The following is a 14,918-nucleotide window of genomic DNA, read 5'->3' on the forward strand; positions in this document are numbered from 1 at the left end:
TGTATCACTGCGTGTTGTTCAGGGCCCCTTCCCGCCCTCCCCCCCCCCCCCCCGAGGGTTCAGTGGGGTGAGGGGTGGTCGAGGAGGGCAGAGGTTATCGGCTATTAATACCTGTGTCTGGGACTCGGAGTCTGGTAGTTACACGTCAGATGCTGTGTATCTGTTACTAACTGCTGGGGCACTCGAGGTCAGTTCAGGAGGATTGGTGTGATTAAACAGCTGTGCTGGTGCACTAAGGTGAGCTAAGGGTGGTATGTGTGATTTAACAACTGTGCTGGTGCACCAAGGTAAGCTAAGGGTGGTATGTGTGATTTAACAACTGTGCTGGTGCACTCAGGTGAGCTAAGGGTGGTATGTGTGATTTAACAACTGTGCTGGTGCACTAAGGTGAGCTAAGGGTGATATGTGTGATCTAACAACTGTGTTGGTGCACTAAGGTGAGCTAAGGGTGGTGTGTGTGATTTAACAACTGTGCTGGTGCACTCAGGTGAGCTAAGGGTGGTGTGTGTGATTTAACTGTGTTGGTGCACTCAGGTGAGCTAAGGGTGGTATGTGTGATTTAACAACTGTGCTGGTGCACTAAGGTGAGCTAAGGGTGACGTGTGTGTGATTTAACAATTGTGCTGGTGCACGAACGTGAGCTAAGGGTGGTATGTGTGATTAAACAACTGTGTTGGTGCACTCAGGTGAGCTAAGGGTGGTGTGTGTGATTTAACAACTGTGCTGGTGCACTAAGGTGAGCTAAGGGTGGTGTGTGTGATTTAACAACTGTGCTGGTGCACTAAGGTGAGCTAAGGGTGGTATGTGTGATTTAACAACTGTGCTGGTGCACTAAGGTGAGCTAAGGGTGACGTGTGTGTGATTTAACAATTGTGCTGGTGCACGAACGTGAGCTAAGGGTGGTATGTGTGATTAAACAACTGGGCTGGTGCACTCAGGTGAGCTAAGGGTGACGTGTGTGTGATTTAACAACTGTGCTGGTGCACTCAGGTGAGCTGAGGGTGGTATGTGTGATTTAACAACTGTGCTGGTGCACTAAGGTGAGCTAAGGGTGGTATGTGTGATTTAACAACTGTGCTGGTGCACTAAGGTGAGCTAAGGGTGACGTGTGTGTGATTTAACAATTGTGCTGGTGCACGAACGTGAGCTAAGGGTGGTATGTGTGATTAAACAACTGGGCTGGTGCACTCAGGTGAGCTAAGGGTGACGTGTGTGTGATTTAACAACTGTGCTGGTGCACTCAGGTGAGCTGAGGGTGGTATGTGTGATTTAACAACTGTGTTGGTGCACTCAGGTGAGCTAAGGGTGGTGTGTGTGATTTAACTGTGCTGGTGCACTCAGGTGAGCTAAGGGTGGTATGTGTGATTTAACAACTGTGCTGGTGCACTCAGGTGAGCTATAGGTGATGTGTGTGTGATTTAACAACTGGGCTGGTGCACTCAGGTGAGCTAAGGGTGGTATGTGTGATTAAACAACTGTGCTGGTGAACTCAGGTGAGCTGAGGGTGGTATGTGTGATTTAACAACTGTGTTGGTGCACTCAGGTGAGCTAAGGGTGGTGTGTGTGATTTAACTGTGCTGGTGCACTCAGGTGAGCTAAGGGTGGTATGTGTGATTTAACAACTGTGTTGGTGCACTCAGGTGAGCTAAGGGTGGTGTGTGTGATTTAACAACTGTGATGGTGCACTCAGGTGAGCTAAGGGTGGTGTGTGTGATTTAACAACTGTGCTGGTGCAGTAAGGTGAGCTAAGGGTGACGTGTGTGTGATTTAACAACTGTGCTGGTGCACTCAGGTGAGCTAAGGGTGGTATGTGTGATTTAACAACTGTGCTGGTGCACTAAGGTGAGCTAAGGGTGGTATGTGTGATTTAACAACTGTGCTGGTGCACTAAGGTGAGCTAAGGGTGGTGTGTGTGATTTAACAACTGTGTTGGTGCACTCAGGTGAGCTAAGGGTGGTGTGTGTGATTTAACAACTGTGTTGGTGCACTCAGGTGTGCTAAGGGTGGTATGTGTGATTTAACAACTGTGTTGGTGCACTCAGGTGAGCTAAGGGTGGTGTGTGTGATTTAACTGTGCTGGTGCACTCAGGTGAGCTAAGGGTGGTATGTGTGATTTAACAACTGTGTTGGCGCACTCAGGTGAGCTAAGGGTGGTGTGTGTGATTTAACTGTGCTGGTGCACTCAGGTGAGCTAAGGGTGGTATGTGTGATTAAACAACTGTGCTGGTGCACTCAGCTGAGCTAAGGGTGGTGTGTGTGATTTAACTGTGCTGGTGCACTCAAGTGAGCTAAGGGGGTGGTATGTGTGATTTAACAACTGTGTTGGTGCACTCAGGTGAGCTAAGGGTGGTATGTGTGATTTAACAACTGTGCTGGTACACTAAGGTGAGCTAAGGGTGACGTGTGTGTGATTTAACAATTGTGCTGGTGCACGAACGTGAGCTAAGGGTGGTATGTGTGATTAAACAACTGTGTTGGTGCACTCAGGTGAGCTAAGGGTGGTGTGTGTGATTTAACAACTGTGCTGGTGCACTAAGGTGAGCTAAGGGTGGTGTGTGTGATTTAACAACTGTGCTGGTGCACTAAGGTGAGCTAAGGGTGGTATGTGTGATTTAACAACTGTGCTGGTGCACTAAGGTGAGCTAAGGGTGACGTGTGTGTGATTTAACAATTGTGCTGGTGCACGAACGTGAGCTAAGGGTGGTATGTGTGATTAAACAACTGGGCTGGTGCACTCAGGTGAGCTAAGGGTGACGTGTGTGTGATTTAACAACTGTGCTGGTGCACTCAGGTGAGCTGAGGGTGGTATGTGTGATTTAACAACTGTGTTGGTGCACTCAGGTGAGCTAAGGGTGGTGTGTGTGATTTAACAACTGTGTTGGTGCACTCAGGTGTGCTAAGGGTGGTATGTGTGATTTAACAACTGTGTTGGTGCACTCAGGTGAGCTAAGGGTGGTGTGTGTGATTTAACTGTGCTGGTGCACTCAGGTGAGCTAAGGGTGGTATGTGTGATTTAACAACTGTGTTGGTGCACTCAGGTGAGCTAAGGGTGGTGTGTGTGATTTAACTGTGCTGGTGCACTCAGGTGAGCTAAGGGTGGTATGTGTGATTAAACAACTGTGCTGGTGCACTCAGCTGAGCTAAGGGTGGTGTGTGTGATTTAACTGTGCTGGTGCACTCAGGTGAGCTAAGGGGGTGGTATGTGTGATTTAACAACTGTGTTGGTGCACTCAGGTGAGCTAAGGGTGGTATGTGTGATTTAAGAACTGTGCTGGTGCACTAAGGTGAGCTAAGGGTGACGTGTGTGTGATTTAACAATTGTGCTGGTGCACGAACGTGAGCTAAGGGTGGTATGTGTGATTAAACAACTGTGTTGGTGCACTCAGGTGAGCTAAGGGTGGTGTGTGTGATTTAACAACTGTGCTGGTGCACTAAGGTGAGCTAAGGGTGGTGTGTGTGATTTAACAACTGTGCTGGTGCACTAAGGTGAGCTAAGGGTGGTATGTGTGATTTAACAACTGTGCTGGTGCACTAAGGTGAGCTAAGGGTGACGTGTGTGTGATTTAACAATTGTGCTGGTGCACGAACGTGAGCTAAGGGTGGTATGTGTGATTAAACAACTGGGCTGGTGCACTCAGGTGAGCTAAGGGTGGTGTGTGTGATTTAACTGTGCTGGTGCACTCAGGTGAGCTAAGGGTGGTATGTGTGATTTAACAACTGTGCTGGTGCACTCAGGTGAGCTATAGGTGATGTGTGTGTGATTTAACAACTGGGCTGGTGCACTCAGGTGAGCTAAGGGTGGTATGTGTGATTAAACAACTGTGCTGGTGAACTCAGGTGAGCTGAGGGTGGTATGTGTGATTTAACAACTGTGTTGGTGCACTCAGGTGAGCTAAGGGTGGTGTGTGTGATTTAACTGTGCTGGTGCACTCAGGTGAGCTAAGGGTGGTATGTGTGATTTAACAACTGTGTTGGTGCACTCAGGTGAGCTAAGGGTGGTGTGTGTGATTTAACAACTGTGATGGTGCACTCAGGTGAGCTAAGGGTGGTGTGTGTGATTTAACAACTGTGCTGGTGCAGTAAGGTGAGCTAAGGGTGACGTGTGTGTGATTTAACAACTGTGCTGGTGCACTCAGGTGAGCTAAGGGTGGTATGTGTGATTTAACAACTGTGCTGGTGCACTAAGGTGAGCTAAGGGTGGTATGTGTGATTTAACAACTGTGCTGGTGCACTAAGGTGAGCTAAGGGTGGTGTGTGTGATTTAACAACTGTGTTGGTGCACTCAGGTGAGCTAAGGGTGGTGTGTGTGATTTACCAACTGTGTTGGTGCACTCAGGTGTGCTAAGGGTGGTATGTGTGATTTAACAACTGTGTTGGTGCACTCAGGTGAGCTAAGGGTGGTGTGTGTGATTTAACTGTGCTGGTGCACTCAGGTGAGCTAAGGGTGGTATGTGTGATTTAACAACTGTGTTAGTGCACTCAGGTGAGCTAAGGGTGGTGTGTGTGATTTAACTGTGCTGGTGCACTCAGGTGAGCTAAGGGTGGTATGTGTGATTAAACAACTGTGCTGGTGCACTCAGCTGAGCTAAGGGTGGTGTGTGTGATTTAACTGTGCTGGTGCACTCAAGTGAGCTAAGGGGGTGGTATGTGTGATTTAACAACTGTGTTGGTGCACTCAGGTGAGCTAAGGGTGGTATGTGTGATTTAACAACTGTGCTGGTACACTAAGGTGAGCTAAGGGTGACGTGTGTGTGATTTAACAATTGTGCTGGTGCACGAACGTGAGCTAAGGGTGGTATGTGTGATTAAACAACTGTGTTGGTGCACTCAGGTGAGCTAAGGGTGGTGTGTGTGATTTAACAACTGTGCTGGTGCACTAAGGTGAGCTAAGGGTGGTGTGTGTGATTTAACAACTGTGCTGGTGCACTAAGGTGAGCTAAGGGTGGTATGTGTGATTTAACAACTGTGCTGGTGCACTAAGGTGAGCTAAGGGTGACGTGTGTGTGTTTTAACAATTGTGCTGGTGCACGAACGTGAGCTAAGGGTGGTATGTGTGATTAAACAACTGGGCTGGTGCACTCAGGTGAGCTAAGGGTGACGTGTGTGTGATTTAACAACTGTGCTGGTGCACTCAGGTGAGCTGAGGGTGGTATGTGTGATTTAACAACTGTGTTGGTGCACTCAGGTGAGCTAAGGGTGGTGTGTGTGATTTAACAACTGTGTTGGTGCACTCAGGTGTGCTAAGGGTGGTATGTGTGATTTAACAACTGTGTTGGTGCACTCAGGTGAGCTAAGGGTGGTGTGTGTGATTTAACTGTGCTGGTGCACTCAGGTGAGCTAAGGGTGGTATGTGTGATTTAACAACTGTGTTGGTGCACTCAGGTGAGCTAAGGGTGGTGTGTGTGATTTAACTGTGCTGGTTCACTCAGGTGAGCTAAGGGTGGTATGTGTGATTAAACAACTGTGCTGGTGCACTCAGCTGAGCTAAGGGTGGTGTGTGTGATTTAACTGTGCTGGTGCACTCAGGTGAGCTAAGGGGGTGGTATGTGTGATTAAACAACTGTGTTGGTGCACTCAGGTGAGCTAAGGGTGGTATGTGTGATTTAAGAACTGTGCTGGTGCACTAAGGTGAGCTAAGGGTGACGTGTGTGTGATTTAACAATTGTGCTGGTGCACGAACGTGAGCTAAGGGTGGTATGTGTGATTAAACAACTGTGTTGGTGCACTCAGGTGAGCTAAGGGTGGTGTGTGTGATTTAACAACTGTGCTGGTGCACTAAGGTGAGCTAAGGGTGGTGTGTGTGATTTAACAACTGTGCTGGTGCTCTAAGGTGAGCTAAGGGTGGTATGTGTGATTTAACAACTGTGCTGGTGCACTAAGGTGAGCTAAGGGTGACGTGTGTGTGATTTAACAATTGTGCTGGTGCACGAACGTGAGCTAAGGGTGGTATGTGTGATTAAACAACTGGGCTGGTGCACTCAGGTGAGCTAAGGGTGACGTGTGTGTGATTTAACAACTGTGCTGGTGCACTCAGGTGAGCTGAGGGTGGTATGTGTGATTTAACAACTGTGTTGGTGCACTCAGGTGAGCTAAGGGTGGTGTGTGTGATTTAACTGTGCTGGTGCACTCAGGTGAGCTAAGGGTGGTATGTGTGATTTAACAACTGTGTTGGTGCACTCAGGTGAGCTAAGGGTGGTGTGTGTGATTTAACAACTGAGCTGGTGCACGAACGTGAGCTAAGGGTGGTATGTGTGATTTAACAACTGGGCTGGTGCACTAAGGTGAGCTAAGGGTGGTGTATGTGATTTAACTGTGCTGGTGCACTCGGGTGAGCTAAGGGTGGTATGTGTGATTTAACAACTGTGCTGGTGCACTCAGGTGAGCTAAAGGTGATGTGTATGTGATTTAACAACTGTGCTGGTGCACTCAGGTGAGGTGAGCTAAGGGTGGTATGTGTGATTAAACAACTGGGCTGGTGCACTCAGGTGAGCTAAGGGTGGTGTGTGTGATTTAACTGTGCTGGTGCACTCAGGTGAGCTAAGGGTGGTATGTGTGATTTAACAACTGTGCTGGTGCACTCAGGTGAGCTAAGGGTGGTATGTGTGATTTAACAACTGTGTTGGTGCACTCAGGTGAGCTAAGGGTGGTGTGTGTGATTTAACTGTGCTGGTGCACTCAGGTGAGCTAAGGGGGTGGTATGTGTGATTTAACAACTGTGTTGGTGCACTCAGGTGAGCTAAGGGTGGTGTGTGTGATTTAACTGTGCTGGTGCACTCGGGTGAGCTAAGGGTGGTATGTGTGATTAAACAACTGTGCTGGTGCACTCAGGTGAGCTAAGGGTGGTGTGTGTGATTTAACTGTGCTGGTGCACTCAGGTGAGCTAAGGGTGATATGTGTGATCTAACAACTGTGCTGGTGCACTCAGGCGAGCTAAGGGTGGTGTGTGTGATTTAACTGTGCTGGTGCACTCAGGTGAGCTAAGGGTGGTATGTGTGATTTAACAACTGTGTTGGTGCACTCAGGTGAGCTAAGGGTGGTGTGTGTGATTTAACAACTGTGCTGGTGCACTCAGGTGAGCTAAGGGTGGTGTGTGTGATTTAACAACTGTGTTGGTGCACTCAGGTGAGCTAAGGGTGGTGTGTGTGATTTAACAACTGTGTTGGTGCACTCAGGTGAGCTAAGGGTGGTATGTGTGATTTAACAACTGTGTTGGTGCACTCAGGTGAGCTAAGGGTGGTGTGTGTGATTTAACTGTGCTGGTGCACTCAGGTGAGCTAAGGGTGGTATGTGTGATTTAACAACTTTGTTGGTGCACTCAGGTGAGCTAAGGGTGGTGTGTGTGATCTAATTGTGCTAGTGCACTCAGGTGAGCTAAGGGTGGTATGTGTGATTAAACAACTGTGCTGGTGCACTCAGGTGAGCTAAGGGTGGTGTGTGTGATTTAACTGTGCTGGTGCACTCAGGTGAGCTAAGGGTGGTATGTGTGATTTAACAACTGTGTTGGTGCACTCAGGTGAGCTAAGGGTGGTGTGTGTGATTTAACTGTGCTGGTGCAGTCAGGTTAGCTAAGGGTGGTATGTGTGATTAAACAACTGTGCTGGTGCACTCAGGTGAGCTAAGGGTGGTGTGTGTGATTTAACTGTGCTGGTGCACTCAGGTGAGCTAAGGGTGATATGTGTGATCTAACAACTGTGCTGGTGCACTCAGGTGAGCTAAGGGGGGGGTGTGTGATTTAACTGTGCTGGTGCACTCAGGTGAGCTAAGGGTGATATGTGTGATCTAACAACTGTGCTGGTGCACTCAGGTGAGCTAAGGGTGATATGTGTGATTTAACAACTGTGTTGGTGCACTCAGGTGAGCTAAGGGTGGTGTGTGTGATTTAACTGTGCTGGTGCACTCAGGTGAGCTAAGGGTGGTATGTGTGATTTAACAACTGTGCTGGTGCACTCAGGTGAGCTAAGGGTGATATGTGTGATCTAACAACTGTGTTGGTGCACTCAGGTGAGCTAAGGGTGATGTGTGTGATTTAACAACTGTGCTGGTGCTCTCAGTTGAGCTAAGGGTGGTGTGTGTGATTTAACTGTGCTGGTGCACTCAGGTGAGCTAAGGGTGATATGTGTGATCTAACAACTGTGCTGGTGCACTCAGGTGAGCTAATTAACACCTCTGCCAGGATGCTCAGAAGTTTGGGACATTTGGAATGTGTGAAATAACATCTGGGCCAAGGCTCTCGCAGCCAAGTGGAGGTGTTATGGTATGGGTGAATTAATGCTCGTGTTGGGACAGTCGGAGGTCAGGGGCGGTCGTCCCATTGACACGTGCTGGGACCCTGGACGCCTGTCGTGACCAGCTGGCTGAAAGGTTGTGTGGGGTGAGGGTAATGAGGCCAGTTTAACTCACGCCCCCTCTCTCTCCTCAGGTGAGCCGGGTTCCTGTGGAACAGTGTGAACAGTATCAGACCTGCGCGGACTGCCTGGGGTCCGGTGACCCCCACTGCGGCTGGTGTGTCCTCCACAACAAGTAAGTGCTATGGGCTGCTGCGCGACGTGCATTAACGGGGACCCCCAAGTGCAAGCTTGCACCCTTTATTTGTAAAACACTGACTATGAGCCCATCCAGAGGCCGTCTACATCTCTGCAGACCATTTCAGTATCCGTCAGACACGTCATCCTGCAACGCAAAGACTACAAAATGGCGACCAAATGGTATTAATTCAAAAAAATGTAGATTTAAGCCATTTTGTACTAGTAAAAGGCACTAGCACATAGAGGCCCACCTGAGTCCAGGGGTGACATTGTTTCAGGTAGAGGACTGTGGGAGAAGAGGGCTGCTCTTTCATTCTAATGTCTGTTTCATGTTTTTAAATTATTTTCAGGAGCTTTTTTAAAGTCACTTTGAATTCGGAAATTTTGGGAGATTTCATTGTGGTGTAGATTATTTAGGCGTTTTTCAAAATCATATTAATAGTAGTATTACCATTTAATAATATGTCATTATTTGATATTATTTTCTCCAACACTATTGGTCTTTTTGCACTCTTAAAGTCAATATCATCTCAAGGAGACTTATTTTGCTGTTTTAGGCTGGCTCAGCATTTCTCTGTGGCTTGTCTTTGTGGAGTGACTTATAATTAGGGCTCCCGGTTTCATGCTATTTATTTTTTTGCCATTTCCGTCTGTATTTATCCATATTTATTTTTTGCTAATTTTATCTGTATTTAGCCATATTTATTTTGGGTTTTGGGGAAAAATGAAGCTTAAATTAATATATTTCCACGTTTATTTAACCGGTAAATATGCGCTCATGCAAGGTTTCAGTGCTGTAAACACCCGCAGAAGATAAATTGATGCACTTTTAAGAAAAATACAAATTTCAGTATTAATCTTGTGCACATCTGCTACTGTTAAAGTCTCTACAAAAATTCCTTTCTATTTTAGCCCCCTTATCTATCAATCCCCACAGCTATTGGCCTGGCAGTCATGGCAGACAGTATTTAGAATTACTCAAAAAGTAACCCAATTTCCGTTTTTATCCACATTTAAAAATAAATACAGACAAGAAAATAAATGTTTTCTGTCTGTATTTATCTGTAAAAATCAGTAAAAACGGAAAACAGGGAGCTTTACTTATAGCTTGATGGTCCAGGGTACTTTGCTATGAGAAAGCCCTCTTGCAAGAAGGAAAGGTTTATTGGACGAATGTATATTTTTGAGTGCTAAGCTCTGGGACTACATAGGTTTGGGGTGTTGGTCCTTACCTTCCAGTAGGTTCTAATGCACCTTAGGATCTACATTGATGGTGCTAAATGTTAAGATAATTTCCCACTGCTTGAGGGGACCCCGGAACACTTCAGGTCTATATATATATATATATATATATCCGCAAAGGGTGTAAAGTCCAGCATGTCCAGATGTTGAGCAGCACCCTCGAAAATCCTATTACATGCACCATTTTCTGAGTTTTAGATTATATGTAGCACCAACATTCCATTCCCAAATGTACATTGCAGTACCCTGCACAGAAACAGCTACCTACATGCCCAAGTAACGAGGAAGAGTTTAGTCTGATAGGCTTGCTTTATAAAAGTACAACTACAATGCAGCTTTGTTCTGGAACTTACCTCACAGCCAGTTCTTTTTTCTGCCTGAGATCCTGGAACACTTGAGTGTTCTCACATGTTTTTTTTTGCTTAATTCCTTTCAGAATTCATTCTATTTTCTTCTCTCAATGTTTTTAACATCTAGGAGGCGAATTAAACCCTTTTTCGCCTTTTCCTCCAAATGTTTTGGTCGGAATCCCTTTGTAAAGTGTCCTTGTGCCTGTCATCTTCACATTCTGTCAAGGAATGTGAATTTTACCCAAAAATGTCAAAAATTACCCTCTAGGACCATGAGGGCATAGGGCTGCATGGCAAATTGGAAAAGCTGAAAAAGAGAATAAATGCTAAAAAGCTCTACAGGGAATGCTTTGCTACCACTGTGAGGATGTCTACAGCCCCTAAGGATGATCACAGATGGAGATCCAGGGAAAGCATTTCAGAAAAAGGGAAAAAAGGACAAAACTGTACTTCAATTTCCCATTGCATCTATGTCATCCCCTCAGTGTCGACCGAAGGCATTGACCGACTTGTTCTCCTTCGAGAGCTAGATTGACGTCGAACCATCTCCAAGCGAATCAGTAAGTATTCACCGTTGAAGGTACTCCAGGCACACACATGCGTCTCCTTTGATGTAGATTTTGTCCCTCTGTTTGATGCCAATACATCGATCACTGGCGGCACTGAAGCCGGTAGGACACCGTTTGACGTCACCCAAATCAACGTTGAAAATATTGATCTTTTCACCAGAGGTGGAGCATACATCAAAGAAAATATTGAGTCAGTCGCTGCTGAGTCAGTACCGTACCACTTTTAGGACCCTCAGGGTTTGTAATTCCAGCAGACGATTCTCAGTAAACTCCTCAAACTTCTAAATCTTCCACCTCCCCTGAGGATGGTATCAAGGCAGACTTTGATATTTTTCTTCGAATTTTGCTTTTGATACCTAGAAGATCTCCTGGAGGCATTATCCTTCGTAAGTCACCTCCATCTCCGTTACGGGATGCACAGTATCTATGCACATCAAAGAAGTGTAGAAGAATCCGGTCACCATCTCCTCCCATTCCTCATTCTTGCACACCCTCTTGGTCTCAAGAGGCTCATAAATAACCCACTATGCTACTCTGGCGTAGTTTGTGAAGTTTCCGCTACTTCGCACTACGCGAATTGCACATAGCACAGTGCAAACACGCGTAGCGTAGTGCAGCAGTCATTTTTTGCTTGCTCGCGGTCCTCAACGTCAAGTTGGCGACCGTGAGCAAGCAAAATGACATCCCGGCGAGACTTTTTCCTCGTTTGTGATCAGCAACATCAAGTTGCTGATCGCAAGCGTGGAAAATAAACCTCCCTGCAAGATTCTCAACGCGGGGAGGTCAGGTTTCTCATTGCGAGTGGTCGCATATGCTCGCGACCGCTCGCGATGAGAAACTACCAGTCCGCGTTGAGAAAGCTGCCGCTTGAGTAAAAATCTGCTCGAGCGGCAGAAAACAACAGCTCGCACTGTGCAAGATGCTGTTTTCAATGATTGCACAGTGCCGGATGCTTGTCCGCACTGTGCAAGCATTGAAAACGGCATCTTGCACAGTGCGAACAGGGTACTACGCAGTTCGCATAGTGCTACGCGTAGCTTGCGAAGTGCACTTCGCGTAGCTATGCGTAGCGCTACTTCGCGAACTACGCCCAGGGTTACGCATAAACACCCTCCTCTCGCGCAGGCTCAGCATCTAGCATCTCTCCCAGGGATGACATCTCCTCGTTTTATGCTAGGATGAGGGGAGCAACTAAATTGGACATTCGATTGGAGGCATTTATAACGGAGACACTCCAACCTTGAGAATCTCCAAAATCCTTTCTCCCACTGGTGTCCGGCTTATTGGCAGCAGTGGAAGTCCCATTCCTAACACCGGCAAGAGTAACCTCCACGTCTCTTCAAAAAATTTCAGGTTTGTGAGCTGGGTCCAGATTTCTTGAGGTCTTTCGCCAAACTGGACTCGTTGTAGTCTCGGTTATGACGAGGAGGTATGCGTTGGCACCCAAGACATCGGTTCCACCTGATAAAGAAAGTAATATAAGGCTGGAAAGAAAATGTGGTACTTTAGTCACTGCCCAAATAGGTAGCTAGTTTGATGGCTGTGGTGGCCTTAAATCCCTCACCGATCTACCGTAACCTTGCTCGAAGGATTTTGAGGAGATGTTGCCTGAAGCTGCTCTTATCTCCAATAAAGTCATCCGGGCCACTATTGGTTCTGCATGGTTGGTAGTGTGTGGCTTTTGCCGTGACAGCGCTCTGCTCTTCGTGTTTGTGCTGGATCACTTGGAAGCCTGACACAAATAAACTCGTATCCTACCATTTTCAGGGTGATCTTTGTTCTCTCAGCTCACCGAGTGATGAGGATGAAGAAAGAAGCGGAGACCCTAAAAGCAATGGGTCTTGAGGAGAAGAAATTCTTCAAGTCTCGGTGCAGGCCCAGAGTCCGCAATCATTCTTGAAGGGTTCAATCCCCTCAGTCTCAACAGCAGCAGCATCCTCTGCGAATCTAAGGGGGAATAAGTAGGCCTGGGCAGTAAATTCCGTTCCGCTCGCGGAATTTGGGTAATTTCGTGTTCTGCTGAGAATGCGAAATTGGCCAAAATTCTGCGGTTCGCGACTTCGTGAAATTTTTTGCTTGTTTGCGTTCTCAAAATGCGTGTTCGCAAGATATTTCCCCCCAGAGCACGCAAACATCGATCGCAAACAGGAAAAAAGCATCACGAACAAGCAATTCCGCGTGTTCGTGGAATTTCTGCGCGTTCGCTGAGATTTTTTACCATTTCGCGGAGATTTGCGTAACGCGATTATGCAAATTCCGCCCACCCCTAGGAATAAGCTCAAACTCAACCAGAAACTCTTAAGGCCATCTCTCTAGGATCAATCACGTCACCCACTCTCGTCCTCTTGCCCCTGGTCTAGGCTCTGCCCTCCTCCTGCCTGTTTCTGGTGTGTGACTGCCCATCCCCTGGTCTGGGCTCTCCGGGCCCCTCTGTCCCGGTATAAATAGCCGCCCGGGCCCCCTCTCCTCCGCCGGGTGCCGCCGGGCAGGCCTCTCTGCGGTTCCTTCTCCTTGGCAGCCGTGTGTTTTCCTTCTGGGCATTTCCCACGGTTCCTTCGGAGGAGTCTGTGTTTTACATCATGGGGTGAAAGGGGCTCCGAGGCCCTCCATGAAAGATGCAGCCGTGCCCCAGTGGCAGTGGTGTAACGAATCTTGAGAGGGCCCCCCTGCAGGGTACGTGAAGGGGACCCCTCCGGACTCAATCTAGAGCTCCCCAGCAGAAGTGTGGTGCTGACGGGGCCCCCTGGAGGGTGAGGGCCCCCCCCCGCACCGCGGGGGCTGCAAGGGCCTGTGTTACGCCCCTGCCGTGCCCTCTCCAGGGATGCAGGCTGCGGCCCGCTGCTCCCATTGGACTATTCCATGGTGAGCTAGTGGGGACGTCACACTAGTGACGTCACTTGGTGCCAGAAACCAGACCTGTCCCGGCCTGTGATTGGGCAAAAGTGCTGTCTATTCCTGGTATCTGATCGCTGTGACGTCACCCCTCTACTGCAGTTGAATAGTAGCAATGTCATTGTTTATAAATACCCATCTGCTAGCAGTGATGTCACTTCCGGTAACCTGGAATTACACAATTTTTGTCATTTATAGAGGCCCATCAACTGAGGTGAGCTGACACAAATCATGTTGCCTCCTGCAGGTGGACAGTAGCCACCCCATGACCTCAGCCTGGACAGCCATGACGTAACATCCTGTAATAGATAACCTTGAACACACCGCCTGGCCAAGGAATAATTTATTTACTTATAATATATCTATTTGGTTCCTCAGTGGTTGTATGAGTATACACGATAAAGAACTGAAAACCATAAAATGCAAATGTAATCGGATATCAGGGCCATGTCTTCCTGTAATCTGATAAGTGTGGTACGTCTTGCTTTCATAACAGACCGGGTAAACACTGCTATTAAGGGATTGTTTTGTCGTGTTTATCACCTGATGACGTAAACCTTGCCTTCTGTAGTTCAGTGACGCCGCCTTGCCACATTCTGAAATCTTATAGCTGTGATGCTATATCCTGTGATCTGAAAGTTGTGATTTAAGCTTTGAATAGCTGAGAGAAGTGACGTCATGTTGTGTGATAGAAGAAACGTCCATTTCGCGTTTCGATTGCGTCTGAAAGTGTTAATTCCAAAATGGAATCGTCTGAACCCCTAAGTGTTTCCCAAGAAGACGCAGAACCCAAATGTGTACCTTACAACACACAGAGCGCTTGGTATGGATTATGTCCAAGAGAACAAGTGGGGGCATAGCTGCTCTCGTGAGGAACACAACTGGAAATAGCTTATACTGAGCACCAGGTCACAGCATCCAGCTGTCACGCGACGGTGCCGCCTGCAGCTGGACAGCGGTTTTGTGGCTTCTTTACTCCCAGTTGATGCCGCTTCGTGTGTCACATCCGCGGTGCCATAAGAGCGATTAGGGGTGGGCAGAATGTGCCTAGTCGCGCTACGCAAAGCTCTGCGAAACTGTAAAAAATCTCTGCGAGCATGCAAAAGTTCCACGAACACCAGAATTGCTTGCTCCGCCCGTCAGCGATGCTTTTTTCCTGTTTGCGAACGCTATTTGCGTGCTCGGGGAGAAATATCTTGCGAACACGCATTTTGAAAATACGCACAAGCAAAAGATTCTGCGAAGCCACGGATCGCGGAATTTTTGTCAATTCCGCGGAACACAAAATTACCCAAAGTTCGAGAGCGGAATGGAATTTACCACCCATGCCTAGAAGCGAA

The 14,918-nt window shown here is 47.6% G+C and overlaps 1 protein-coding gene across 1 annotated transcript in view; it reads left to right on the forward strand.

Annotated features, from left to right (window-relative positions):
- PLXNA3 (plexin A3) overlaps positions 1-14,918 on the forward strand; it is a 560,833-nt gene that overhangs the window by 248,851 nt on the left and 297,064 nt on the right. The window contains exon 5 of the mRNA XM_078664651.1: positions 8,420-8,520. Within this exon, the coding sequence (XP_078520777.1) occupies positions 8,420-8,520 (101 nt within the window). The remainder of the gene's footprint in view (positions 1-8,419; positions 8,521-14,918) is intronic.

The sequence above is a fragment of the Lissotriton helveticus genome, chromosome 10, assembly GCF_964261635.1.
Source record: "Lissotriton helveticus chromosome 10, aLisHel1.1, whole genome shotgun sequence".
NCBI lineage: Eukaryota > Metazoa > Chordata > Amphibia > Caudata > Salamandridae > Lissotriton > Lissotriton helveticus.